This window comes from Pelophylax lessonae, assembly GCF_965119305.1.
Source record: "Pelophylax lessonae genome assembly, chromosome: 4".
Taxonomy (NCBI): domain Eukaryota; kingdom Metazoa; phylum Chordata; class Amphibia; order Anura; family Ranidae; genus Pelophylax; species Pelophylax lessonae.
In genome coordinates, this window is record NC_138771.1 from 566343714 (window position 1) to 566371702 (window position 27989).

General features: G+C 43.8%; 1 protein-coding gene across 1 annotated transcript in view; it reads left to right on the top strand.

Moving 5' to 3' along the window:
- Positions 1-6725, top strand: part of BMP1 (bone morphogenetic protein 1) — a 216461-nt gene extending 209736 nt beyond the window's left edge. The window contains exon 20 of the mRNA XM_082255771.1: positions 6102-6725. Coding sequence (XP_082111897.1) covers positions 6102-6236 — 135 coding nt within the window. The 3' untranslated portion in view covers positions 6237-6725. The remainder of the gene's footprint in view (positions 1-6101) is intronic.
- The last annotated feature ends 21264 nt before the right edge of the window (positions 6726-27989 follow it).

Genomic DNA, 27989 nt, shown 5'->3' on the forward strand with positions numbered 1-27989 from the left:
CAAGGCAGCATTATTGTGCAGGCATTTCCAAAAGTTCAGGGCCACGCCTACCCCCCCTCCCCCCCTCAGCAGCACAGGTGGCTTCTCTCCCTCCCACTGGTTGTCAGCTGCTGCAGGGAGAGGGGGGGGCACATGGTGATTGATTTCAAGAATTGAACCCCCCACACTGTATTTGCTATGCATCAGTTTGTGATTGAACAGGGAAAATCTTTACAGACACTTCCTGTTCATTCCTTCTGTAGTCCAGCTGAGGCTGCAGGGAAAAGATTGTAGATCTGGGTCCTACATTTGTGTCTCAAACATGAGACATCAGGGGTCTAGACCCCTAATATTTCACCAAAGCCACAAACAGGGCTGTAAAAAATTAAAAATAAAATGATTAAAGACCCATTTACACAGGTACTCTGGCCACTGGGATAAGCAGTTTGTTCCTATGGCTGGAGCCATGTTCAGGGCCATACACCTGCAGCCACACACCCACCTAGGCTGTGGGGGGTCCCTGTCAGGTACACTGTACAGGGCCCCATGATTTCTAACAGCGGAACTATCATTGTTTGTATTTTCTTGAGCCCTGAGTGAAACCTTAAACTTCCCCATCACCCCTACACTTATCAACAGCACACACTTACCCTTTTTCCTTGCTCCCAGGCTGCTTCAGACATAGGGAGAAAGGAAAGGAATCCTTGTGTAAAGTCTGTCACATGCTCCTCCATAGCTGGAAGAAATGGGCATTTTCCTTTCCCCTGGAGGCTGGAGGCTGTTCAGAGCTAGGGTGGTGAAGGAAAAGTGAGAGTAGGCTGCAGAGCAGAGGGGTGTTTAACAACTTGACCTCTGGGAGATTTACCTTTTTTTTCATGACCAGGCCTCTTTTTGCGATACGGCACTTCGTCACGTTAACAGACAATTGCGTGGTCATGCATTCCCACAAAATAGAGCTTTCTTTTGGTGCCATTTGATCACCACTGAATTTTAATTTTTTTGTGCTATAAACAAAAAAAAAAGACCGACAATTTTGAAAAAAAAAAAATAATAATAATTTTTACTTTCCGCTATAAAACCTATCCAATAAAAGAATTGTAAAAATTAAATTTTGTCATAAATTTAGGCAAATATGTATTCTGCTACATGTTTTTGGTAAAATTCCAATAAACGTATATTGATTGTTTACGCTAATGTTATAGTGCCTACAACGGTCAGAACGGAACTCTGGCTTGCTTACATAAGCAGAGCTCTGTTCTGGGTCTCTGCACGATGATCAGCGGGTGCCGGTGGACATCAATTGCCCAGCGCCCCCTGCAGGCGGAAGTGTGGGATAACGTGTGTATGTGTGTGTATATGTATAGAATATGTGTGTGTGTATGTATATATGTATATGTGTGTGTATGTGTGTGTGTGTGTGTGTGTGTGTATATATATATATATATATATATGTGTATATGTATGTATATGTGTGTGTATGTGATCCGGCACACACTTGTTGGAGCCTACTCGTACAAGTTGCTATATATTAGATAGTTAAAAATGTGCCTGTAAAGAAAAAGGTTAGAAAAAATACTTAACATATTCCCTTAATTTACATTAATGCTGTGGTGTGATGTCACTAGCCTTCTGGCAAGATTACTGGGCAACACTCTTTACCCCAAATCTTGTGAGAAGACTCTTCAGCTCAGTTCTTAGAGCATCATCTTGTGAGATTTGGGAACCTTCACTAGAAGGCTATTGATGTCGCCCAGACACCTCCTGCCTCCTTCAGGGTAGTGCCGAAGGTTTGTACCACCATGTTCTGGCCCAAAAAGAAAAAATCCTTAACCAAAAGTAACCACATTCTTTATTCTTTTAGATACAAATATGCCATATTTTGTGTGTTCAGGCCATAATATATGTGAGACGGGCAGGAGTGATGTGTTCTGATGCTGTCTCCATGACAACAGAAAGGAAAAGAAATTCTGGCATCTGTTTACATTTGGGAAGGGCTTAGGATAAAGCTGGAAAAAAACATCTTTATCGTTTGTTATCCGTCTTTCTTTATGCCTAATTTGACATCTGTAATGAGTGAATCTGAGCGCCATATGTGTGGACATGTGACAAGATTTTCATAATCAATCAATTGCTTTACATTGTTCATATATCTTATGTAGGATGGATAAAGTAAACAAAATCTGATTGGATGCTATGGAAGGATGCTGTTATATGCTATGGACAACCTTCCTTCTAGTACTTTATCTGGTACAAGACGCATATGTATTCTTTCTTATTGTGCTCTGTGTACTTTGTGGTGTTCTTTCAGATCTGGGCAGTAATCCAGAATGAACCTACTCCTGCAAATTTACCTCTGTGCAGGAACTTCCTGTAATCAGACCAGTCACTGCCACTCTATCTCCTTGTGCAGGGTGACTGGTGTTGTCTCCTCCCCTCCTGTAGTTTTGTGCAGGCAGCCTGTAGTGGGTGGACATGTTGGGGTCCTCCCACAGCTTTGCTTCCTGCATAGGCTAGGTACAGTATTGAAAAAGAGCGAAGTAGCGCAAAAGGATAATGTAGGTATGCTAACATATAATAAAGAAAATTAAACAAAACACACTTCCAAAGATATAAAATCATGGGTTAGCTCATGGGGTCTTCAGTGACTGTTACACCCATACGTATTGATACATTGGATGGAATGTACAGTAATCTGTGATGCGCAATTTCTTGCTGTCTTTGCGAGTACATTACTTACCATGCTTTTATCTAATAAATTATTTGTCTCGGGATAATGCACTAGGTCGGTACGCCCTCTGTGTGTTTTATATAATAAAAACATGGTTTAAAGGAGGCAATCCGCAGGTTTACCACATGCTCTCCTGCCCTGGCCAGGGGGTTGAGTCAGCACAGAAGATCTGAAGGAACAACAATGCAGAACCCAGTCCAGAGCTTCATCAGCTGATGAGGTGGAGGTTCTCCCCAAAATGCAATCCTGCTTCTTTTGTTGTCATTTGTGGGGGACAGGTACCAACTGATGGTCTCTGGACTGGATTCTGCACAGTGGTTTCTTCGGATCTCCGGCAATGCCTCTCAAACTGTGGCTGTCCAATGCTCGTGGCCTTCTGGCCATGGCATGTGGAAAGATTGCAGATTCCCTTGAAGATTCAGTTCACCTTTTTATAACATGTTACATATTACATCCATATTCAGGGTGTAACATGTTATGAATGCACTGGCCCGCGCAAATCCCCCCACCTTATCCCCACTGTGACAGCAGACTGGGAATCTTCTCCTTGTGTCTGCTGCCATAATTCCAGAAACACGGCCATGCAAAACTACACCCATCCGGCCGCATCACTCATTCACAGTCCTCTGTGAATGGAAAACTACAATGTCTGGCAGTCTTTGGGGGGTGTCGTCTTCTAGTTTTCAGTGAACTACCACGGCACTGTGAGCGCTCTGGTAGTTCCTTGAGTCTTCCTGTCAGAATGTATCAGCATCCTCGTACGAGATATGAGCAAGCCAATACACTGACAGATCTGCAGGAGACCTGCATGGCACCAGCGATCTGGTGCAATGCTTTACAGGCTCCCAAAACAAAAATGAACATATCCTATAACCTTTGGCTATCATGCCACTCATGATCTTATTTTTGTTAATGTGTTTTATTTTATTAAACTTAGTTTAGTTGTTGTGTTTCTTTTTGTGTTTGTCTTTTATATGAATCTGGGAGCTACCACTACTCTCTACATGGCAACATGGCCAGAACTAGAGGGGCGTTGGGGTTAGCTGTGCCGCCCAGATTTCAGTTGAGCCCCTCCCACTGTTAGGCAAAATCTGTCCTCTGCATCACTTACAGCTGACCCCTGAACTCTACATCACTTACTACTGACCCCTGAACTCTGCATTACTTGCTACTGACTTTTGATCTCTGCGACATTTACTACTTACCCCTGAACTCTACCTTATCTACTACTGACCTCTGACCTCTACCGCTTCTACTACTGACCTTGAACTCTGCCTCATCTACTACGGATCTCTGAACTCAGCCTCACTTACTACTGAACCTTTGTGTCCCATACTATTGAATCCCTGCACTCTGTGCCCCTTTTAAGCCTTGGCCATATTCAGCATAATGAAAGTCACACTCAACGTTTGCCGCATCACTTTTTTTTTTTTTTTTACAGGGAGAAGAGTCAAACTTATGATCTTCCACACAGGCCCACTGTGCTCAGAAAACCAGCCTTACTAAGCAGGTTTAGAGGGCACCATTTTGTGTCACTCTTGCAATTTTAGAGAGCTGAAACCCCCCCATCCCTTAGGGGGGAAAAAAAAACTATCTACGGCCCTGACTGTAGTTGCCTGCTATGTTGCAGTGCTGACCTGTGAAGTTCCCTGATCAGAATGGCAGCATAGCTGCATTAGCAAGCTACATGCTCTGCTGTGGTTGCATGTAAGGTAATCTGATCTCGAGTATGTGCTGTTTGAGAAGGAGATCTGCTACCTGTGTACAGGCTGTGTGCACTGCAGGGATGGGAGAAGGACCTCTGCTAAGTGTCCTGCCAGAAGTGACCCCTGTCCTCAGCTCTAGCGACCCCTGTACACTGCCCGGCCAACCCCATGCACTGCCCTTCTGACCTCTGTCCTCCTCCCGGCTGACCCCGTACACTGCCCTTCTGACCCCTGTCCTTCACCTTGCTGACCCCTGTAAATTGCCTGTAATGACAGGGCCTCTGTATACAGCCCTACAAAATGCTGACCCTATTCTCCACCCTACTGACCTCTCATCCTTGGCCCCCCTGACATTGTTTTACTGCATCCCCACATCAGACAGGCTAGACCTGGCAGTGCTGGCTTTATCAAGGCATGGGGTGCACACAAAGTAGATCTATATCTTTTGTGGCTATTGGGAAATGTATTAAAATAAGAATTTTTCTGCTTGGAGTTCAGCTCTAAGTTTTTGCTGCCAAAGGATTTGTATTTTTCTCCATCCACTCCTCAGATTTACACAGCTCTGCCACACAACAATGATTTTTTTTCTCTTGCAGTTAAGTAACACTTGCAGGTCTTGTTGCCCAGTAGACTGACGCATGTTTCCACACTTCATCTATCCACATGCTCCCTAACACATAAGCACTGCAGCACAACTAATTGGCTTCTTGTGCTGCATATCTTTCCAGTAGTCTGAGCTCTACTGTGAAGGTGCTGCAGGAAGCGTATACCAAGTCAAATGCCACGGTTTGCAGGAAATAAATTTGCTCAATTCCCCACAGTGTTGACAGGGGAATCCCTCCTGTGGAGCCATTGTGATAGCTATAACAGCCGCTAGCAATAATTGGATGAAAAATCTGGTTGGCTAGACTCGGCTTGCCCAACTATGATGTGAATCTCGGCTGGTTCCAGCTGAACTGGCCAACATTCGAACCGCCCATGGCTGGTTTTAAAGTGGTTGCAAACTCCATTCATGAAATTTGACCGAAGCACATATATCTGTAGTGTTTACTTATCTCTCTCCAAAGCTCTATGTATGGTGTATTTCTGCTGCTCCGTTCCTCTGTTATCAGCATGATAACTTCTGAAAAATTCTCCGACACACAAGATAACAGCAGCTGAAAATTTGTGTCGGGGAGGGAGCTTAGAGATAAGCAGAGAGCTTGTCAATTCATAATACAGCTCTGCATGTTCCTTTGTTCCTCTGCCTATGTGGAGGAGGATGTGTGCCTTTCTTCCAATCAGCTTTCACACAGTGTATGCCAAGACTCCACAACCACTGCTGGAAGAGGAAACAAGATTTCGAACAGGTCTGCACTTTCTAAAGAGTGTAAAAAGGGAAAGACAGCACATATACATGTAAAACTTATGTAGGGAGGTTTGTTTCATTTCAATTATCTGAGGCTGTTCACTTCACTTCACTGGGTATAGGAGAGGGTTTACATCCACTTTAATGATGTATTAATAAATACAATGCTTAATTTGTGTCCCTTAGATCTGCCTTGAGTTCATACACAAAAACACAATTCCCAAAACCTGAATTGTGCATATACAATGCAACTGATAACTGAAGTCCACTTTATTGTTGAATGTTTTTGAATGTCCTGTTTATAACCAGTTCATGATCAGTTACAATTTGTTCTCCACAGCCCCCGGAGGAGGTGTATTCTACAGGAGAATCTCTGACCATCCGATTCCACTCCGATGACTCGATTAACAAAAAGGGATTTCACATCCGATACACCAGCACTAAATTCCAGGACACTCTTAATGCCCGCAAGTGACACCCTGCTACCCTCTATCCCTCTGCCTTGTTATTTTCCGGGACCAAGTCCACCTATACTGGGGACTATTCCTGACCTGCAGGACCCTAACCTCTGATTCTATGGATGTGAGGCGGCAAGCGGGACAACACAGGATAAAGGACTAGAAGATCCTCAGGGATATCTAAGGGCACAGACTTTTCACTGGCAGATGGACAGAAACATTTTCCTATATATGTCTTTTTTTACATATCTACATCGACATACATAACAAAGGCCCTGCCTGAACACACTAATCCTGTGCTGAGTGCTGGTTAGGGAACAACTTTATCCTGTGAATTTTGCTTTCTGAATTTTTAAAGGGCCACTAAACATAAACCGCAAGTTGCCTTTCATAAATAAGGCATACATAACATTCAGAGTTTTATGTGAATTTTCATACGGTAACCGCACAGAAAATTTGTCTCATTGTATTAAAGTTTAATGACTGCAAAATTTTTCACATAAGAGGCGGCTAATAAACCCAAACACCTTATTCAATAAACAGTGCAGGGATTAAAGTACAAAATGTATTCGTCCATAGGAACCAACCCAAATTCACTTTACCGAGGTCAGACAGGCCAGGTATGGGTGGTTCACTTTGCACTTAGTGTTTTACTTCTTACCCGATTTTCTGAAATAAACCTAAAAATCTGATTATGTGTAGCAGAATACCACTCCGCCTTTATACTAAATGACCCGTCATGTCTTTTTTTTTTTTTCATTGCAGCTGCTGAAACAATCTCATATGGTTCTGTATCTGTTACTAAGAGGTGCTTTATATAAAGTATTTGGGGCGTATTTAAGAATCTCAGAGCTATTTGTTGTGGGAAACTGCATTGATGTTTAGTCTGCATGAAAGGGGGAAACATGAATGGTATGAAGCTATTTCTCTTTAGTTTATATGTTGTTCATACGTACAGAATAATTAATCTAAAAAAATTTCACATTATGGCCACTATGATCATAAATAATACTTATTTACTATGATCCTCAACTCCACCTTGTGGCCATCATGCGGTATGTTCCCGATTCACTCTGTTCTGTAAGAATATTTGCATTCAACCTGGAGGGAAATAGCCTAATAACATTTTGTTTTTGCCACTTTCGCACAGAATAAAATGTACATGCAGTCTCAAAGGATGAAAAGCTCTGCATTTTTTTTTTTCTATAAATGCACCCCTAAGTGTGTGTTTTAGGTTTAGCGGTCCTTTAATCATATTCTTTTATGGCCAGTAAGATGGGTCTGGCTTTGAAGCTTTTCTATATAGTCCTGAAATGGGAACCTTTTTTTTTTAACTATTTTTACGGACACCTGTTGTCTAATATCTCGCCATTTGTTCACCCTTCTACAACCCCCCCCCCCCCGCAAATCCCCAAATCTACCTTCAAGGCTTCTGTTACTCTATAAACATTTCTGTGCTTCAGGCAGTCTGGGTAAGATCGGGATTGTAGTTACTGAGCCATTCAGAAGCTTCTGACCCCACCCCGACTCGGTGAGAGCGTCTGCTATGAATGTGTAAGCTATGGACTCATTAAAGATGGTCGCCACTGTGAATCTTGAGTATTGGGCCGGTGCTGTGCTCACAGAATTGTGGTAATAGTGTAAAACCTACACCAGAAAAAAAAAACATAAGGTGAATGCACATGAGTCGAATGGCTGACTTTTTTTTTTTTTTTTTTTTTGCATATTCACATTTTAAAACACAGCTGTATGTATGCGCAGTTTGCAATATGTACAGGCAATGGCAAGACTATTTGTGTGGTATTTGTGCACTTCATTGTCTGCTGTGACCTCTGCCCATTGCTGTTTCCTGAGCACCCTTTGTGTTCCCTGTTTTTATTTTCTCCCTCTGTTGAACAAGGAGTGTGGCTGGGCTATGAGACCAATTGATGTGTCATATTTCACATAGATGATGGTTTTATAACAGATCCTTGGTCCAGCAGTTTGGATCTTCGGGTTAGCTGTAGTGCAAGACAGAAAAAAGCAGACGTTGCAGATTTCTGTACTTCACCGCAGCCCACCTGAAGTCTGCATTTAAGTGTGAAAGGAGCACATAGAAAACAGTTGTTTTCTGTGCGCCTGTGTTTTTCTACTGCAGAAAACTGTTGAGCTCTGTGTAAACAAGACCAATGATGTCATTCAGATCTCTCTGGTCTGATGCAGCATGTTAACATTGCATTAAAGGATTATATCACCTTTTTAGAAAAGGTGAGCAAACGCTGTGTGCCCCCCCTCCCCTAGTTTTTGATGTACTTGCCGCCGTGAGTGATGAGCTGATGATCCCATGCAGCCGGTCCAGTGATCTGAGAATTTTAAATCCCCTTTAACTTCCTCCTTCTGCAGCACTTGTGGAATGGATCAGAGCAATTCTCTATTCTTATGCTGACCAGGTAAGAAAAAAAGGACAAGAGCAGGGATTTCAAATTCCTGGACCGCTGAAGTGGCTGCATGGACACTGGCAACTCATCACTCACTGAAGTAGGTACCTCCGTGGGTAATGAAATTGTAAACTTACACTTAACCATTCCACATTAATGGCATTGGCACTGCAGTATGTGTGTTGAGGTAAGGCAAGCTTAAAATAACATTGCCACAATGCATAGGTCTGGTTTGGCCCTAAGGGCTAACTTCAGCCAAGATTTTATTTTTTAAAGATTTAGAGAAGTATTAGATATACAGCCGTGTCCAAAAGTTTTGAGAATGACACAAATATTAATTTTCACGATGTCTGCTGCTTCAGTGTTTTTAGATCTTTTTGTCAGATGTTACTATGGTATACTGAAGTATAATTAGAAGCATTTTAGAAGTGTCAAAGGCTTTTATTAACAACTACATTAAGTTTATGCAAAGAGTCAATATTTGCAGTATTGATCTATCTTTTTCAAGACCTCTGCAGTTCACTCGGGCATGCTGCCAATTAACTTTTGGGTCACATCCTAACTGATGGCAGCCCATTCTTACATAATCAATGCTTAGAGTTTGTTAGAAATTGTGGGATTTTTGTTTTTGGTTCACCCACCTCTTGAGGATTGACCACAAATTATCTCTGGGTAGTTTCCTACCCATGCACCCAAAATTTCGATGTTTTGTTACCCAAGCCACTTGGTTATCACGTTTGCCTTATGGCAAGGTGCTCCTTTGTTCCTCACCAAACTGTTCTTGGATGGTTGGGAGAAGTTGCTTTCAGAGAATGTTTTTGTACCATTCTTTATTCATGGCTTTGTTCTTAAGCAAAACTGTGAGTGAGCCCGCTCACTTGGCTGAGAAGCAACTTCACACATGAATGGTCTCAGGATGCTTTACTGTTGGCATGACACAGGACTGATGGTAGCGCTCACGTTTTCTTCTGTGTACAAGGTTTTATCCAGATTCCCCAAAAAATCAGAAAGGGAATTCATCAGAGAAAGTGACTTTACCCCAGTACTCAGTAGTCCAATCCTTGTACTTTTTGCAGAATATCAGTCTGTCCCTGATGTTTTTCCTGGAGAAAAGCAGCTTCTTTCCTGCCCTTCTTGACACCAGGCTTTGCCTCACTGTGCATGCAGATGCACTCACACCTGCCTGCTGCCATTCCTGAGCAAGCTCTGCACTGGTGGTGCCCCGATGCTGCAGCTGAATCACCTGTAGGAGACTGTTCTGGCACTTGCTGGACTTTCTTGGGCGCCCTGACGCCTTCTTCACAAATACAGTGGAAATGTTTTTATGGGATTAAGTTTAACCACTTTACCACCGGAGGATTTTCCTGCTTTACGTCCAGGCCACTTTTTGCAACTTGGCACTGCGCGACTTTAACTGACAATTGCGCGGTCATGCAACCCTGTACCCACCCACTTAAGACCGGAAGATTTTACCCCATTCCTGACCAGGCTATATTTTGCGATTCGGCACTGCGTTACTTTAACAGACAATTGCGTGGTCATGCGATGCTGTACCCAATTTAAATTTGTCATTTTTTTCCCCACAAATAGAGCTTTCTTTTGGTGGTATTTGATCACCTGTGCAATTTTTAATTTTTGAAAAAAAGAGCGACAATTTTGAAAAAAACAATATTTTTTACATTCTGATATATAACATTCCCAAAAAAAATTTAAAAATCAAAATTTAACATTTTAGGCCAATTTGTTTTCTGCTACATATTTTTGGTAAAAAAAAATCATAATAAGCGTATTTTGATTGGTTTGCGCAAAAGTATCGCGTTTACTAACTACGGGAAAGATTTGTAATTTTTATTTTTTATTTTTTTTTACTAGTAATGGCGGCGATCTGCGTTTTTTTTTTTTTTTTTTGCGGGACTGCGACATTGCGGGCGGACAGATTGGACCCCTAATTGACACTTTTGGGGGTACCAGTGACATTACTACAGTAATCAGTGCTATAAATATGCACTGTAGCTGTAATAATGACACTGGCAGGGAAGGGGTTAACTTGGTGATCAAGGGGTTAGATGTATGCCTCATGCTTACTGACGTGTGTGGGGGGAGGGGATTGTGTGACAGACACAGATCGCAGGTTCAGCTGTGCTGAATCCTGTAATCTGTGACGGTCTGTCACATAGGAGATCCGCCCGCTTTGTTTACACAAGTGGGTGGATTTCCTCACTCGATCCCTGACGATCGGGGAAGAGCGGCGGTGATCACCGCCTCTCCTCCCCTGCCCTCACTCCCGTGTCTGAATACAGCGGGAGCGTGCCTCCGTGCCGAGAGGGGGGGGGCGTTGTCCAGCGACGTAGGTCTACGTCGCTGGACGATAACGAGTCACTTTGCCGCAGTACCAGCTCCGTGAGCGGTCGGCAAGTGGTTAATTCATGGCAAAGACGGACTTTGTAATTAATTGCAATTCATTTGATCACTCTTCATAACCTTCTGGAGTATATGAAAATTGCCATCATAAAAACTGAGGCAGCAGACTTTGTGACAATTTATATTTTGGTTCTTCTCAAAACTTTTGGCCATTGCTGTATTAGAAGAGAGTTCACATTTCTATCAGGTATTTTTCTTGCCTGGCTCCAATGGGGGGAATTATCCTACCTGTTCATGTGATGCTTTTATCAGGAAAGAATGGCACCTGAACAGGAATTTACAGGCAGTAATAAAATTGAGACACTTCCTACAAGTGGCCTTTTGTTGTGGTCTGTGATCCTGTTAGAGATATTTCCCAATACTTCCTGGCTTGACGGGAAGTAAGTAAAATCTATACTAAGGAAAATATAGGAGCTGCCATTGCTGACCTTCTACTAATTCTAGTGGCCTGGCTTTTAATACATTCTCAGTAACTTACTTGCAACAAGTATGCAGATCAGCAAAGCCTGAGGGAAGTCAGAACTGATCTTCATATCTGCTCCAGGTCAGTGACTACGACAGTTTCTAAAGGAGAGGTCAGCAGTAGCATTCTTCATACCTCCTTAATATACATTTTATAATGAATTCTTAGTATTTAAAACCGTATGTGGGATAATGTAGAAGTGACATCACCAAATAATAATGTCGCAAGGAGATCAGTGCCCTTGTCTTCAAGCACAACTGTTATAAGAGCAGTATGGAAGATGCTGTTGTTGGTTTCTTTTTAAAAATGCTAATTTTCTGGTTCGATCTGGCTCCAGAACTTTTCAGTCTCCGAGCATGTTGTCAGAAGTGTCATAAAATTGGTCAATGTTCCTATGTCTGTACTGGTTCAGTGCCCGAGAAAGCAAATAAGCCACAGCATTAGTATGTAAGCAATACAACCAACATTCTGTAAAGTAGAGGTCGGCAGTGACTGCCTCCATATTTCTCTCATGCCAGAGGTACCTTGTAACACCTATGCAGAACTTTCCACTGAAGGTGGTCCAACACTATGGCATAGACAGTAACCCAATCAGGGCCTGAACATTGGAAATAACCAGTTTTAGAACATATTTCCATGAAGAAAGCTGAACCAAGCTTTTCGTACTTGTGACACAGTTCAAAGACCCTGCCAGGTCTTGTCTTCAGATGATTCTTTAAAAGATGGACAGATGTCTCGCTGGCTGTTATTCTCTGTTAGACATCAGTCATGTTATGGAAAGCTTAACAGGGAAGTGTTGGCTACTTTTGGCTCAGGGCACCCGCATCCGGCTGATAGGAACACAGTATTTCATGATTTCGTGCAACCTGCAGCTCACTGGCTTCTCAATCCTCTGTAGTCAAATGTACAGCCATCAACTAAAGTATGTCTACATACAATCCAAATAGTGACTGAGTAAGTCCATTAAAGCGGAACATCACTCTCAACAGTGACAATTTATATTCCTTATGCTGCTAGCATTAGTAAATAGGAATGTGTATTTATATTTACTTGTTTTAAACATTTTTTCTTTTTTCTTTTTTTTTACATTTCTTCAATTGCTTCCTGTCATGCATCCCAGGAGTCTTCATGGGCATTTTTTTTTCACCTAGAGGAAGGGGAGGGGGAGAGTTTCTCAGCTAAGCACACCCTCCTGCCTGCATGCCCGAGAGAAGAGCAGATGGATTCCAGGAAGTAAATCCATACATTGGAATGTATGAAGACTGTTATTTAGTTTATTGTTGCAAATTTGAGAACAGAATGAGAAGCCAGTAAGCTGCAACTTACACTAAAATAATCCTCGGTACCTATCAGGCAGATATGGCTGCCCTGAACCAAAAGTAGGCAGTACTGTTAAGCTGGCCATAAAGTTAGCTTTTATCTTGTGTACAATTGTGTAGGTATTACATGTGCCCAAATGGACTGCCACTGGATGCACATAGATGCTATGAAATGGACTGTGTACTGCTGTCATATCAAACCATGTGTTGTATTGAAAGAGACCTTACTAGGTGCCATTGATCTTCTCCATGCTTGTAAGTATATAGTAATGGATAATAATTGTAGGTATTATGGGTTCTATGTGCCTGTACATGGTGATCCACAGAGGATTCTGTCTCACATATTTATAAATCCTTCATGTTCTGATATTCCAATGTGACTAGCCTTGAACACTAGGCAAAATTTCACTGATGTACCGCCCATAAGTTACTTTGTACAGTGCTGCTTCTGTGACCACAGAGCGGGATCATGTAGTAGTAAGTTGTCCAATTATGCACGTTTACCATGATGTCATCATGCTAACCTTTCTCCTGGAAGCTTCGTTTAAAGCTCCCACACCCCAGACACTGAAGATGTGGTTATTTGCCCGAGTTCAGGTCCAGAAGATGCTTTACTTCCTGTACTTCTAAAAAGTTTGCTAGTTTTACAGACCTTCTTGGCTACACAGTTCCATAATGCTTATATAAAATTCAAATTGGTGATGTAGATTAGAATTCTTTGTAGATTTATACAAAAAAATGGTTTAAAACAAAGGCTGACATTCTGTGGTCCAGACTTCCATGATCAGGGCCTACTCGAGAAGGCTAGATATGTAGGGCCTGTAGCGTGACAATGATGCTACTGCAGTGTTTTTGGCTTAGTATGAAGAAAACACAGTTGTGAGGCTCCTTTGGTACAGGCGGCAGGGCTTACATACGGTGGTTGGCAGGTATTCAGGAGGCAATCCTGCTGCCTCCTGCTTTTCATTTTACTTAAAGCGTAGTTCCACCCAAAAGTGGAACTTCCGCTTTAGGTGTTCCTACCCCCCTGACATGGCACATTTGGCATGTCATTTTTTTGGGGGGGAGCGGGTACCTAGTTTTGACAGGTACCCGCTCCCACTTCCGCTCGGAGCGCCGCGACGCCCTGAGCGGAAGTTCTCCTCTCCCCCTCCCTCCCTGCAATCTTCTGGGACACGTCAGAGGTCCCAGAAGATTGCCGGCCAATCACGGTACGCAGCACGACTCGCGCATGCGCAGTGGGTACCCGGCTGTGAAGCCGCAAACTGTAACAGCCGGGTGCCCACAGCAGTGATGCCGGCGCCGAGGGAGAGGATCGAGGCTTCGGGCGGTCGCATCGCTGGACCGTTGGACAGGTGAGTCAAATGTCTGGAACTCCGCTTTAAATCTCCGAATAGGGTATTTCGAAGTAAAAAAAAAAAAAAAAAAAATCGCACTGCAACAGCAAGCTGATCGTTTGGCTCCTCATTGTGGCGCACTCCTTCCCCCCTTTAAATGAATAGGCAAGTTTGACAGGTGGTGCCTGTCAAACTTTGCAGCCCAAGTTAAAAATGCCAAGGACGCAAAGTTTTGATGGCATGTGTACAGTCCTGTAACGCTGTAATGTAACCATTTGGTTGGGTGGTGAAACTGTGCCCACTGGTGTGAAAGAGCCCTTACAGCAGCACACATAAGCTCCCGGAGTAGAGAGTAGTGAATTGGCTGATGGTTCTTACCAATAAAGTTTTGCCTGAACTTCCACAGTGCCAGCAGATTCATCAGTAGTGAGCTACATCAGTAGGGAGGTGCATTTGGAAACTTGCTGCAGTAATCCCTGAGACAAACGTGCATCTATACTGGGCTGAAAAATATTTTGCCTATAATTAAATATTAGCTATCAAGGTATGGAAACCTTTCACAAAAAGTGTTTAGCCTGACATGTTTTTAGTTTCTGCTTTATATTGAGAACATTTTGCCCACGTTCATGTGCAGTTGGTGACACCTGAGCGGAGCAGAACTGCCGTTAACTGGAGCAGATCTGTGCTTGTTCACATTTTTGGTGTAAATTTTGACATAAAATTATTTCTATCATAGCACTAATTATGCGATAATTACTTTTGTGTTTTTGCTGAGTGGTTAAAACCTCCCTCCAGGCATATAAAAAAATTATCCCTTGCAGTGGGGCCGTTCCCAATCTGCAAGGGTTAATTGCTTGTTTTTGTCTATGCCAAACTAAAAAGGAGAGATACTTCACTAATTTTCTGCTCCTTCCTGCAGCTAGGCCCATCCACATAAATTCTGCACCGCCTGCAGGCTAGGGTCCTGACATCGTCAAGACCAGAGCAGGGTTCATAACCCTGCTCTGGACATGAGGATGCATGGGATAGTCCACTGCTGTATCATGCCAGTGCAGAGGAGGATCAGGAAAGAAACAGAAATTGCAGTTTCCAAGCTCCTCATGGGACCTACCTCTTAAGCAGCCTAGATCACTTGATTTTACCTGGCTACTGGTGACTGTGGAGCCTACTGTTTTCATTTGGAGACACTCCTTTTGAATATGTAATGAGCAAAAATATCTGCCCCTTGTACTAATATAATTGCAAACTATGCACAGAAATGTTAACAATAACAAGCATTCATTAGATTATTTAATAATAAGCTGATCAATTCCATATGTGTAACTAAATATAAATTAAAAAAGACTAGAATTTCAATTTTAAGTAAATCTAAAATCTGGTATAATCTTACACGTTCATATTATTTCTAGAACTGTTTTTATTCACTTTAAACCTGTTATGATAATTGTACCAGCTGTTCTCCTGTAATCTCACCCTGTAATACGCACCCCTAATAGAGACTATAAGACCCGGTTCACACTAATGCGAGTGCCGGGTTCGCATGTAATGTCGGAGCGCACTGCTCCGACATTACATGCGATCAGCTGTGCGGTGCGAGTTTAGCCATACAGTTTCTATGGCTAAATTCGCATCGCACCCGGTGCAAACACGCACAGGAGGCATTTTTGCAGCCGCATCAGGATCGGATCGCACAGCGGTTCACACTTGTGCGATCCCATCCTGTGCGAACTGCACGATCGCACTGCGATATGCGATCAAACTGGGGGTGTCGTTAAGATTACATTGACACCCCCAGCGTATCGCATATGGCAGTGTGAACTGCCGGGGGTGCGCGTGCGATGCGGGAAAAGGCTGCGAGTTCGCAGCCTTCCCGCATCGCAATAGTGTGACCCGAGCCTAAGTGGCCGTGCCAATGCACATGGCGCAGGTATAGTTCACTATTGCAATTATCAGGAAGCCAGTACAGAGAAATGATGTGCAGCGGACGCCACTGCCAGCGCATGTGGACAGGAAGTGTCTGTGAGGCCAGCCATAGACTGAGCAAATTTCTTTCCTGCAACCATGGGTGTGACAGACAGTGTTGACAGGGGAACACACTGATTATTGCTAGCAGCTGTAACAGCCGCTTGCAATAATCTCATGTAAAATCTGGCAGGCTGGTTATACCCAAGTTGATTGATCAATTTGGATACATTCAGCCTGCCCATACATGGTTTTGAAAATCGGCCAGTGAAAAAATATATTGTTTTTAAAAAAAAATGAATTTTTATAATGCACAGTGCTGTAGCAAAATGCATGTCACCCTATTAGGGTTTACACCTACTTTAAGCTTGTTGGGGGTATCTGAAAGTTAAGGGTGCAATAAATCAAATTTTTGTATGTGATAACTCAACTTCTTGGGTCTCATAATTTATGTTTTCAGTTTACAAGTAATTTTGTGACACCGTAAATGTTTTTTTTTTTCTTTTTCCCTCCTTGATGTAATCTGACTTTCTGTTTAGTTTGGCAATGTTGGTTTGCCATGTTCCCGCTGTATGTAGGAGTACCCTCCCCTGCTCTTTCTGGAGATAAACTATGGAATTTAATGGAACATGACCACAACTAACATGCACAAACAAATTGAAGTGGGGGGGGGTGAGAGGAGAGATTTCAGAAACTCAGAGGAGATGTTACAAGGAGGGAAAAACATAAGAAATTATTCAATAAAAAATAAGCCCTGTTAAGTTAGTGATGTGTATGGACAAACTCTGGAGTCTATCTAGCTCAGGGGTGGGGAACCTGCGGCCCACGGCCCACACAATCATTGCATCTGCCCGTGCCGCTGAGCCTGTGTATGCCAGCGGAGCTGTCAGAAGGAGCCGATGGCTCCGTCCTGACAGTGTGAGTCACAGAAAAGCTTCAGAAAAGGGTGGACCCGGGGTGCAGAGCAGTGCACCCCGAGCCCACCCATTTGTGTGACAATAGCGAATGAAAATTCGCTATTGTCACACGGATCCTCCTCCTGGCCAATCAGGAAGCTGGCATGGCCGAAAGTCGAACCCATGCCATTGGTCGAGGAGGAGACGGGAGGACTCGAGGAGAAGCCGCCGCTGCAGGTAAGTGCACTGGCTTTCTGCACTGAAAGGGGGCGCGCTGTGGTCAGTCTGCATTGAAAGGGGGCTCGCTGTGGTCTCTTATTGAAAGGGGGGATGGTGTGGTCAGTCTGCATTGAAAGGGGGCACACTGTGGTCAGTCTGCATTGAAAGGGGGCACGCAGTGTTCAGTCTGAATTGAAAGGGGGCACGCAGTGGTCAGTCTGCATTGAAAGAGGGCACGCTGTTGTCAGTCTGCATTAAAGGGGGCACACTATACCTTGATTACTGAAGGCCCCTTTCACACTTTTGTGACCTCAAAGTCACGCAATTTTTTACAGCTATTTTTGCCGCAAAGCAAGGCCTATTACATTTATGCATACATTTTGTACGTCGCCCCCGAATGATGTTACAAAAATCCAAATGGCCCTTGGCAGAAAAAAGGTTCCCCACCCCTGATCTAGCTAATGGCTGGTGTCATAGCCGATAACACGTAATGGGCCGAACACCCCCCCCCCCCCCCCAGAACCAGAACATCTCAACAGGAAAAGTTCTAGCAAACATTCGAACTCTATTAAAGTCTATTGGACACGAACATGAAAAATTAAAAGTCCTTATTTTAAAGGCTTATAAGCAAGTTATTACCATGAAAAGTGTATAGGGACCCAGCTCCTGCCCTGGGGACATGCATTAATGCAAAAAAAAAAAATTAAACTATTGTTTTTACAGGAGCAGTGATTTTAATGATGCTTAAAATGAAACCATAAAAATGAAAAATTCCTTTAAATATCGGTCCCCTTAGTCTGCCTGTAACGTGGCACATTTGTACGATGTATAGATCTTGCTGCAGCAATAGTGACATTTCTAAAGGAAAAAATTTCATTTTAAACCTGCTCGTGGCTGTAATGTATTGTTGGCTCCCGGCAATACAGTTAAAAAAAATGAAAAAAACGGCATAAGGTCCCTCCACCCCCAGTCCAAAATGTAAAAAAAAAAATGGTGTCGGGTCCCCCCCCCCAAAAAAAATCCATCCCAGACCCTTATCCAAGCACGCAGCCTGTCAGATCAGGAAAGGGGAGGGGATGAGCAAGCGCCCCCCCTCCTGAACCATACCAGGCCACATGCCCTCATCATGGGGGGGGGGTGGGTGCTTTGGGGAAGGGGGCACTGCCCATTCCCTATGTAAGAACTGTCAAAGAATGAATAGGCAATCTGCGGGAAGTGTTCCCCACTCACTCGCTCCCCCCCCCTTTCCTGGCCGGTATGGACCCCCATGCTTTTTTTTTTTTATTTTGGTGTGGAGTTCCTCTTCAAATCTATACCAGACCCCAAGGGCCTGATATAGTTTTTGGGGGAGAGGGGGGGAAGCCATGCCATTTTTTTTTCTTAATTCTGTCATTGGGTTCCCCTTAAAATCTTACAAGACCCGAAGGGTCCCCCAAGCTGTTTTTACCCCAATATTTGTTTAATTTACATTTTCCTTTTACAATTATTTTTTTTAATTCAGCTCTCAGCAGGGAAGCCTTAACCTATTGACTGTGTGCTCGGCGGGCGAACATCCCGATAAGTGCCAAAAAAGTTTAGGTGTTAGGAGAGTACTTGAATGGCCAAAATTAGGCTTGACCCAAACTGTTTACCCATCCCTAGCGGTGCCTGAACACTGTAACCCCTCCTAGTTACTCTTGCTGGGTGCAGAAACAGGCCCTGTTGTTAAAAATTAGAAACAAAAATTGAAATGACATGTACTTGTCATACAGGTACAGAAACATTGAGCCTTGGGTGTTGGTGCCTGAACACTATAAACCCCTCAGTTACTCCTGCTGGGTGCAGGAACGGGCCCTGCTGTTAAAAATTAGAAATAAAAATTGAAATTACATGCACCTGTGATACAGGTGCAGAAAAATTGGGTGTTGGTGGTGCCATAAAACAAAAACATTGATGGAAGCTAGCATAATCAAGATTCAGGAATAAGATAGGCAGTCTTCAAGGGGTCCAGATCCCTAGCACATTAAATCAGTTTTATCAGCAGCAGGGGCTTGATAGCTGCTGTTGAGCCAGGACTGATTCATTTTGATAAATGTCAGCCGGTCTACGAAGTCTGTGGACACACGCACTCTTTTATCCATCACAAAACCTCCAGCAGCACTGAATGTCCATTTGGAAAGCACGCTGGCAGCAGGCCAGCCAGTAGCTTGATTGCATATTGAGCAAGTTCTGGCCAGTGGTCTATCTTTAAGACCGAGTAACCCAGTGCATGCTCAGTTGGAAAGGTCTCCAAATTTGCTCTTGGCCCTAGATGATCCTGCACCATATGCTGCAGACACTGACGATGGTTCCTTAAACCTAACAGCCTTAGGCGCTGAGGACTAAAGAATTGTTTAAAGGCATCAGTCGGCCTTCTCCACTGCTCTTCCCTTGACCACACAAAGCCTCAGAAACACTAGTCCAGGAAATGGTAACCTCCCAGTGTCTGGAAAGGTGTTGCACAAATTTTTCTTCAAGGTGTCCTCAAGATATTTCATCCTGTGCTCCCTCTGCAAAGGCAGGATGAGCTCTGCAACTTTACCCTTGTAACGTGGATCAAGAAGGGTTGCCAACCAGTAATGATCCCTCTCCTTGATACCATGAATCCTCGGTCCTTTTGCTGGATTTGCAGCATCAGGTAGCCCATGCAGCGTAAGTTTGAGGAGGCATGAGATTCTGAGTCCTCTTGGTCACTAAGGATGACATTATCAGGAGCAACCTCTCCCCAGCCATGTACAACTCCTGGGGTTTCTGGGGAATGAAAACCATCCCTTGAAGACTGCTGTATGTTATCCTCTACATCCATGCTGCCACAATCCTCCCCCCTGTGGGTTTTGTAGCCCCACAGGAATGTTATCTGCATAAAGGGGGCCTTGTGCAGAAAGGAAGTACTCCTCTTCCTCCCGCGGTGCTGTCTCAAATGCCCTGTCCATGATTCCACGAAGTGTGTACTCCAGCAGGAAGACTAGAGGCACAGTGTTACTGATGCATGCATCATCGTGGCTGCCTCAAATGGTGACAGGACAGTGCATGCATCCTTTATCAGCAGCCACTGGCATGGTGAAAAGAAGCCAAGCTCCCCTGACCCTGTCCTTGTGCCATACTCACACAGGTACTCATTGATGGCCCTCTGCTACGTGTGCAGCCGTTGCAGCATTGCCAATGTTGAGGTCCACCTGGTGGGAATGTCACAAATGAGGCGGTTGGTGGGCAGGTTGAATTCCCATTGAATGTCAGCCAGCCAAGCACTGGCATTGTATGACCACCGGAAATGGCCACAGACCTTTCTGCCCTGCCTCAGAAGATCTTGTAAGTCTGCGTGCCTGTTCAAGAAATGCTGCACCACCAAATTCAGGACATGTGCCAAGCATGGAGCATGTGTCAAGTGTCCCTGTCTGAGGGCGGAGAGAAGGACAATTCATCAGAAGAGACCATAGAGGAAAAAGAAGAGTAGGGGGTGGCACAGACAGCTGTGGCAGAATCACCACCAATGTTTTGGAGGCGTGGTGGCGGAACGAGCTCCAGCACTGAACCCTGTCATGCATCCTTCCCACTTGGCAGCAGAGTTACCCAGTACACCAAGAAGGAAAGGTAACGTCCCTGACCATGCCTGCTGGACCATGTGTCAGCAGTAATGTGAACCCTCCTGCTCACCGCTCTGTCCAACAAGGCCACAATATTGCCTTCCACATAATGGCACAAACCTTCCACTGCCTTCCATTACCTGCTGCTCAAATCTACAGGTGGTGTACATCCAGCAGATTGGGTGCAAGTACCTGTGGCACCCATTGCTTTACAATCATCCCTCTCAGTGGAGGTTTTTGAGAGGACTTGAGGTATAGTAGGAGTAGAGATCCCAGATGAGGAGCAAGGAGAAGACTACATTTTATTATGATGTGGGTGCTGTTGCCAACGGACTGCATGGAAAGACGTCATATGTCATGTCAAGCATGTGGTGCCCAAGCGGCTGGTGTTCTGGTCACGCTTCATCCGCTTCAGACAGGGATTGCAAACAGCAACACTGCAATCTGCTGCATGTGTTGAAAAAAGCCCACACCAATGAACTTTTGGAAGTCCACGGGGAGTTAGTAGTGCCCTGCACCTGTGGAGCTCAGTGGTGTGATGCAATAGGGTGTCTGCCCTTAAGCCGGCCGCTGGAGGACATCCTGCCTTGTTGGAGTTGTGCCACCTCCTCTTAGGCACCCAAGTACAGTCAGTGACCTTATCATCCCCTTCCTCCTCATCACTGGAGCAAACTTGGCAGTATGCCACAGCTTTTGGAACATGACTGCTAGTTTCTTGTCCAACATTGTCACCCCCTCTCTAGGCTCACGTTATTCCCTTCCTCAACCTGCGAGCCAATATCGGAGCATTCAAATTGCTGTACATCCTCCAGCATCATGTAAATTACACTATGATCGAATAATTCTGGTGACTCCTCCGTGCATGATGATGAGGCTACGGAAGGAGTAGCTGTGGACAAGGAGCCTGTGGAAGCTGCGGTTGAAGGCAAACTAGTATGAGCCTGCGTGACGGAGGATGAGGACGGCTTAGTTATCCACTCCACTAACTCTTCTGCTTCTTCCAGCAGCAAAAAAAATAAAAAAATAAAAAAAACACTGCTAACAGAGAAGGGACGACACCCATGACAAAAAAGAGGAACAGCAATTATGCCCTAAATAAAATCACTGCTGCTGCCCACAAAAAAAATCACTGCTGACGCAGAAGTAAAAGCACCTGCAACACAGAAGGGGGACAGCAATTATGCCCTAAATATTATTAGTCCTGCTGTGCCACAAAAAAAGTTAAAAAAAAAAAAAAAAACACTGCTGGCGCAGAAGGAATAGCATCTATGACACAAAATGGGGGACTGCAATTATGCCCTAAATAAACGAAGTGCTGCTGCACCCAAAAAAAAACCAATCATGCTGACCCAGAAGTAATAGCATCTGCGACACAGAAGGGGGAGTACTAATATTGCAGCAACAGAACCTGATGCTGCAAAAAAAAAAATAATTGAAAGAAAAAAAAATGGGATCAGTGGGGTGACACAAACATGTTGTATACACCAACACTTCAGTGGCCCCACTACACTGTGTTACACAAGAATCACAGCACTGCACTACACTGTGTTGCACAAGCAGGGGCGGGCTGGGCCGGAGGGCAGAGTGGCAATTCCCCCCCAGGCTGCTCTGATTCCCTGTAAAATGGGCCGCTGTGCAGGCAGCTCAGGACTGCGCATGTGCAGAACCGGAGCTGACCGAGTGCTACTGCTCGGGCGGGGGTTACAGAGAGTGTAGGAGCAGTGAAAGGATGCTTCTATTCTCCACTGCAGCTGAGAGCCAGCGATGTGCCCTGTCTGTGACAGGGATGTTAGCTGTACCTGTCACACAGGGCTGAGAGTGTTGTGTTCCATTCTTATGAAGCACAGCCCTCCCTCCTCCTCCCTCCTCTGCACAAATGGGAGAAACGATCTGCTCTGCCTTGTCCCGCCCCCCTCTCTTCCTGTGCAGACATTCTCTTCACATCACAAGGGGCTGTCTCTCGAGTGTGGGTGGGTAAATTTAAAGTTGTCAAGTGAGAAGTGCAGTGCTTTTCTAATCCTGCATATGCATCCTCTTGAATGAGTTTGTTAGGCAGCCTGCATATTCTTTACCTGATGACTTTGAGTTGTTTTCCTGGCTTTGAGTGGTGTTTCAAAGTCTATTTCCCAGCTCACAGAACTGTTCTGTTGGCCATAGGAACCAGTCAGACTTTCCTGCTCCTCTTAAGTCCCATGTCAAATGAGTGTTTCTGCTACTAATGACAAATCCCAAGAGAAACCACTGATGGAAGAGCTCCTTTGCTGGGTCAAAATGCTGTAGAAGTTCACTCACTTGGAAGCAAGGAGCAACATTTCACTGATCCAGTGAGTGAGCCACTCCATAGGAAAAGGTAAGTGGTTTGTTACTGGTGAGTTTTAGAGGATTGCTGGTCTGACATGACATTCATTCTCCTGGACTTATACAATGGACACTCTGATTACTATGGGACATGCGCTGTTTTTTCTTTTCACATTTATGTATGGAGCCCAGTATGTAGATCTCCACTGGATGTACGGTTGTTGCTGTATGTCCTTTAAAACCACTTCTGGACCGGAAGGATTCCCCCCTTAATGACCAGGCCATTTTTTTGCGATTCGGCACTGCTTTACTGATAATTGCGCGGTCGTGCAACACTGTACCCAAATAAAATTGATGTCCTTTTTCCCCACAAACAGAGCTTTCTTTTGGTGGTATTTGATCACCTGTGTGATTTTTACTTTTTTGCACTATAAACAAAAGAGCGACAATTCTGAAAAAAAAAAAAAAAAACATTTTTCACTATATAACATTCACAATAATAAAAATAAATTAAAAATCAAACTTTTTCATAATTTTAGGCCAATATGTATTCTGCTACATATTTTTGGTAAAAAATAAATCCCAATAAACATATTTTGATTGCTTTGCGCAAAAGTTATGTCTACAAACTAGGGAAAAGATTTATGTCATGTTTATTTTTTACTAGTATTGGCAGCAATCTGCGATTATTTTTTTTGCAGGACTGCAACATTGCGGCGGACAGATCGGACCCCTAACTGACATTTTTGACACTTTTGGGGGGACCAGTGACATTACTACAGTAATAAGTGCTATACATATGCACTGTCACTGTAATAATGACACTGGCAGGGATGGGGTCAAACCAGGGGCGATCAAAGGGTTAAATGTGAGCCTAGAGGATGTTTTCTAACTGAGGGGGAGGGGCTTGTGAAATCAACACAGAGACCTGTGTTCCTAAATAGGAGGATCACAAGAGTTCTGCATTGATTCCAGAGAACAACGGTCTGCTGTGTTTACTACAGCAGGCCGCCGTTCTCTCCTCATGGGGAGCGATCGCGGGTGCCCGGCGCGCACCCACTTGCTAGCGGGGAAGCCGATCCAAGGGGCCGGTGTCCACGATTGCCGCTAGGCACCCGCTCCCTGTGAAGAGAGGATGGCAGTCTACTGTTGTAAACACAGCAGACCGTTGTTCTCTGGAATCAATGCAGAGCTCTTGTGATCCTCCTATTTAGGAACACTGTTCTGTGTTGATTTCACAAGCCCATCCCCCCACAGTTAGAAATCACCCTTAGGCTCACATTTAACCCTCTGATTGCCCCTGTCCGCCGCAATGTCGTAGCCCCACTAAAAATCGCTGATCACCGCCATTACTAGTAAAATAAATTAAAAAAAATGACAATGAAATATTTCGCCTAGTTTGTAGGTGTGATAACTTTTGCGTAAACCAATCAAAATACAGTTGTTGTTTTTTTTTTTTTTTACCAAATATATGTAGCAGAATACAATTTGGACTAAAATTATGAAAAAATTTGCTTTTTGAGTTTTTTTATTTGGGAATGTTATATAGCAGAATGTGAAAAATATTGTTGTTTTTTTTTGTTTTTCAGAATTGTCAATTTTTGTTTATAACACAAAAAATAAAAATTGCACAGGTGATAAAATACCACCAAAAGAAAGCTCTATTTGTGGGGAAAAAAAGACATCCATTTTATTTGGTTACAGCGTCGCATGACCGCGCAATTGTCCATTAAAATAACGCAGTGCCGAATCCCAAAAAATGGCCTAGTTATTAAGGGGGAAAATCTTCCGCTCCAGAAGTGGCTAAAACATTTTTTCCGAGTGGCACTGATGTGGAGACACTAATAGGTGGCACTGATAAGCAGTACTGGTGGGCACTAATGCAATGATGGGCTGCACTGATGAGCAGGCACTGAAAGGTAGCAATGATTGGTGTCACTTGCTGGGCATTGCTGAGGCTGCACTGTAATGCCGTGCTCTGATTATCTGTACAGGTCTCCACTGCAAGGAGATGCCGCTGATCTGGCTCTCCACATTTACACATGATCCACTGTGATTGGACACAGCCAATCACATGAGTAATGAGCCGCGGCATCGGCTCTTTATCGAGATCGGGGTCATATTGGTCTTGTTTCATAACCACATCAATACCCATTATAAAACCAGATGGGCATGGATGGTGAGCTAATTCGGTGGTTCAACGGGCCACTTGACTAGACTTGCCCCCCAGGCCTAAGGCTGCCAGCCCTCCCCTGTGCACAAGAATCAGTACAGTACTACACTAAACTGACTGCAGTACACTGTGTTACACAAGATGAAGTAGCACAGCACTACACTACACTGACTGCACTACACTGTGTTACACAAGAATCAGCACAGCATTACACTAAACTGACTGCAGTACACTGTGTTACACAAGATGGATCAGCACAGCACTACACTAAACTAAACTACGCTGACTGCAGTACACTGTGTTACACAAGATGTACACTACACTGCACTGACTGCATTAAACATCAAAGCACAATCCACGAACTACCCTGCCTAATCTCCACTCCTAACACACAACACCCGGCTGCCGTGTAAGCAGCCTTATCTAGCGTGGGGCGTTAACTTAGCCCCTGAGTCATGATTTGGCCAATCATGGCTCTGACAGGACATTGCACTGTGATTGGCCAAAGCATACAGGTCAGGTGTATGCTTTGGCCAATCACAAGCACTTAATGCACTGCAATTGCCTAGTGCCTTATGGGGAGATCATCGACTGGCAAACGTCCCACCGAGCATCCCATTTGTTTGTGTGTTCAGCGACTCGAACGTTAAGCCCATCACTACTGTTCACATATGCAGCACCATGGCTACTGAAGATCAAACCATGGTCAGGATGACCGCTTTCTTGGCTATAAAGGATTGGAGGGCTCAGTTCTGCTTTAACTTACCCTCTCCCCATGCCCGATTCTAGCTATTTCTCCTTGTACTTACTTTAGATAAGTGGGAGATCCAGTTCAGAAGCCACCATCTACGTTGAACCTTTTATGAGACAAGAGGGCTGCTGCTATTGAGAATGCACAGCCTGTTCTTCATAGGCTCTAATGGAAAAGAACTGCTGGGAGTACAGGGTGGAATAGTTGGGTTTGTTATTTGCATGCACATGTATCTTTCAATTTTAGCACAAAATGGTGAGATACATGTTCTGTGCATCAGCCTGCATGAGGGTTTTTCATTTCATGTAGACCTCCCTTATTTTAAAGGAATGACCTGGCAACCCCATTGAGCACATATAATAAATCTTCAGTGGGAAATTGCTTGCCAAAACAGCTGTGTTTACTCCGGAAATCTATTATTTGCCTTCTCTGCCCCTCTTTATATTGAGAAGATGAAGAAAGGGGATGCCACTCAGGTCACAGGTCTGGTCACGCTCACTACAATCCCTTACAACTCCAGCCATTCTTCTTTTACATAGCAGTCAAAGCACAACATTGCCATGGAAATTAATTTACTGTGATGGACATTTCAACGCCGCCTTCACTGAGAGTACATGTAGGTGGATGACGCTGATGGAAACAAATCACTCACAAGGCTAACACTTTAGAATGGAAGCTTAAATACTTTTATTATGCATTGTTTGTGGTTTTATATTAAAAATGAAATAACCACTATAACTTTAATATTCAAACAAATTATGAAAAAACGTTCATCGATAAATATGTAAAAATACACTGAAGGGTACTTTCCCTCCTGTTTGTGGCTGTTGTAATGTAATTTTTTGTGCTTTCGATGTATTGGTCTCAGTCAGGGGTCTCTCCAAACTTTTCAGTATGAGGGTCACATTGTATAGTTTACAAATATTCAGGAACCAAAAAAAAAACCCTCACAACAGGGTTTATATTAGACTACCGTTTACATCAAAGTCCCCTTCAGAATTCCCCTTATATCAGGGTCCCCATTAGAGTTCCCCCTTACATAAAAATCCCAATTAAAATCACCCCTTACGATAGAGCCCCCTCCCACTTACATCAGGGTCTACATCAGAGTCTTCCTCTCCCCCCTCCAGGTATGGGTGGAGGTGTAGAGGTTTAAAGTAGAGACCAAAGGCAGTCTCTGCTGACCTGAACATTGTAGATATACCACTGACTTTAGCTGTGGACCAGTTTGGAGACCCCTGGTCTAAATGTTTTGATGCATTTGCGTAGTAAAATGAGCAATCTGGAATATTAAAAATATGTTAACTAAAACATTTTTTTCAAATTTAGATAGAATATGGGGGAGGGGTCAAAACCTCTATCAAGTTATTTTTTGGGGTCTCTGTCCCACTGGGGTGTTTTCCTTTCACTTCCTATTCTGGAGACGGAACAGGAAATAAAGAAGTCTGTACAAAGTGAATGGAATTCTCATCTTTGAGAGTGGTCATAGGAGTATTTTTCCCCATTGGAAGATTTTCCCTTACTTCTTGCTCTGGTGACATATCCAAATTTTATAGATTTACCCTCACTTTCTATCTTGGCAACAGTGGTGACCAGAACAAATAGAGAGTCTCCCCAGCAAGGACACAAAAAAACAATAAAGGCTTGACAAGCTGTCTAACCCGGTTCCCTACTCTATCAAAAACTAAAAAAGTTTGCCTTTACATACACTTTAAAGTAAAACAAAATGTGATTTACTGGAAAGGCTGTAACTCCTGTTTTGTTTGGGTACAGCGGCCCCTTTAGCAACTAAGAATGATATGGGACAAGAGGTATTTTTTAAAACATATTTACATATTCTAGACAGGCAGTAAAAGGGCTTTTAAACCCACATGCACTGACCACTGTAGCTACGAGCACTGTGAAACAATTC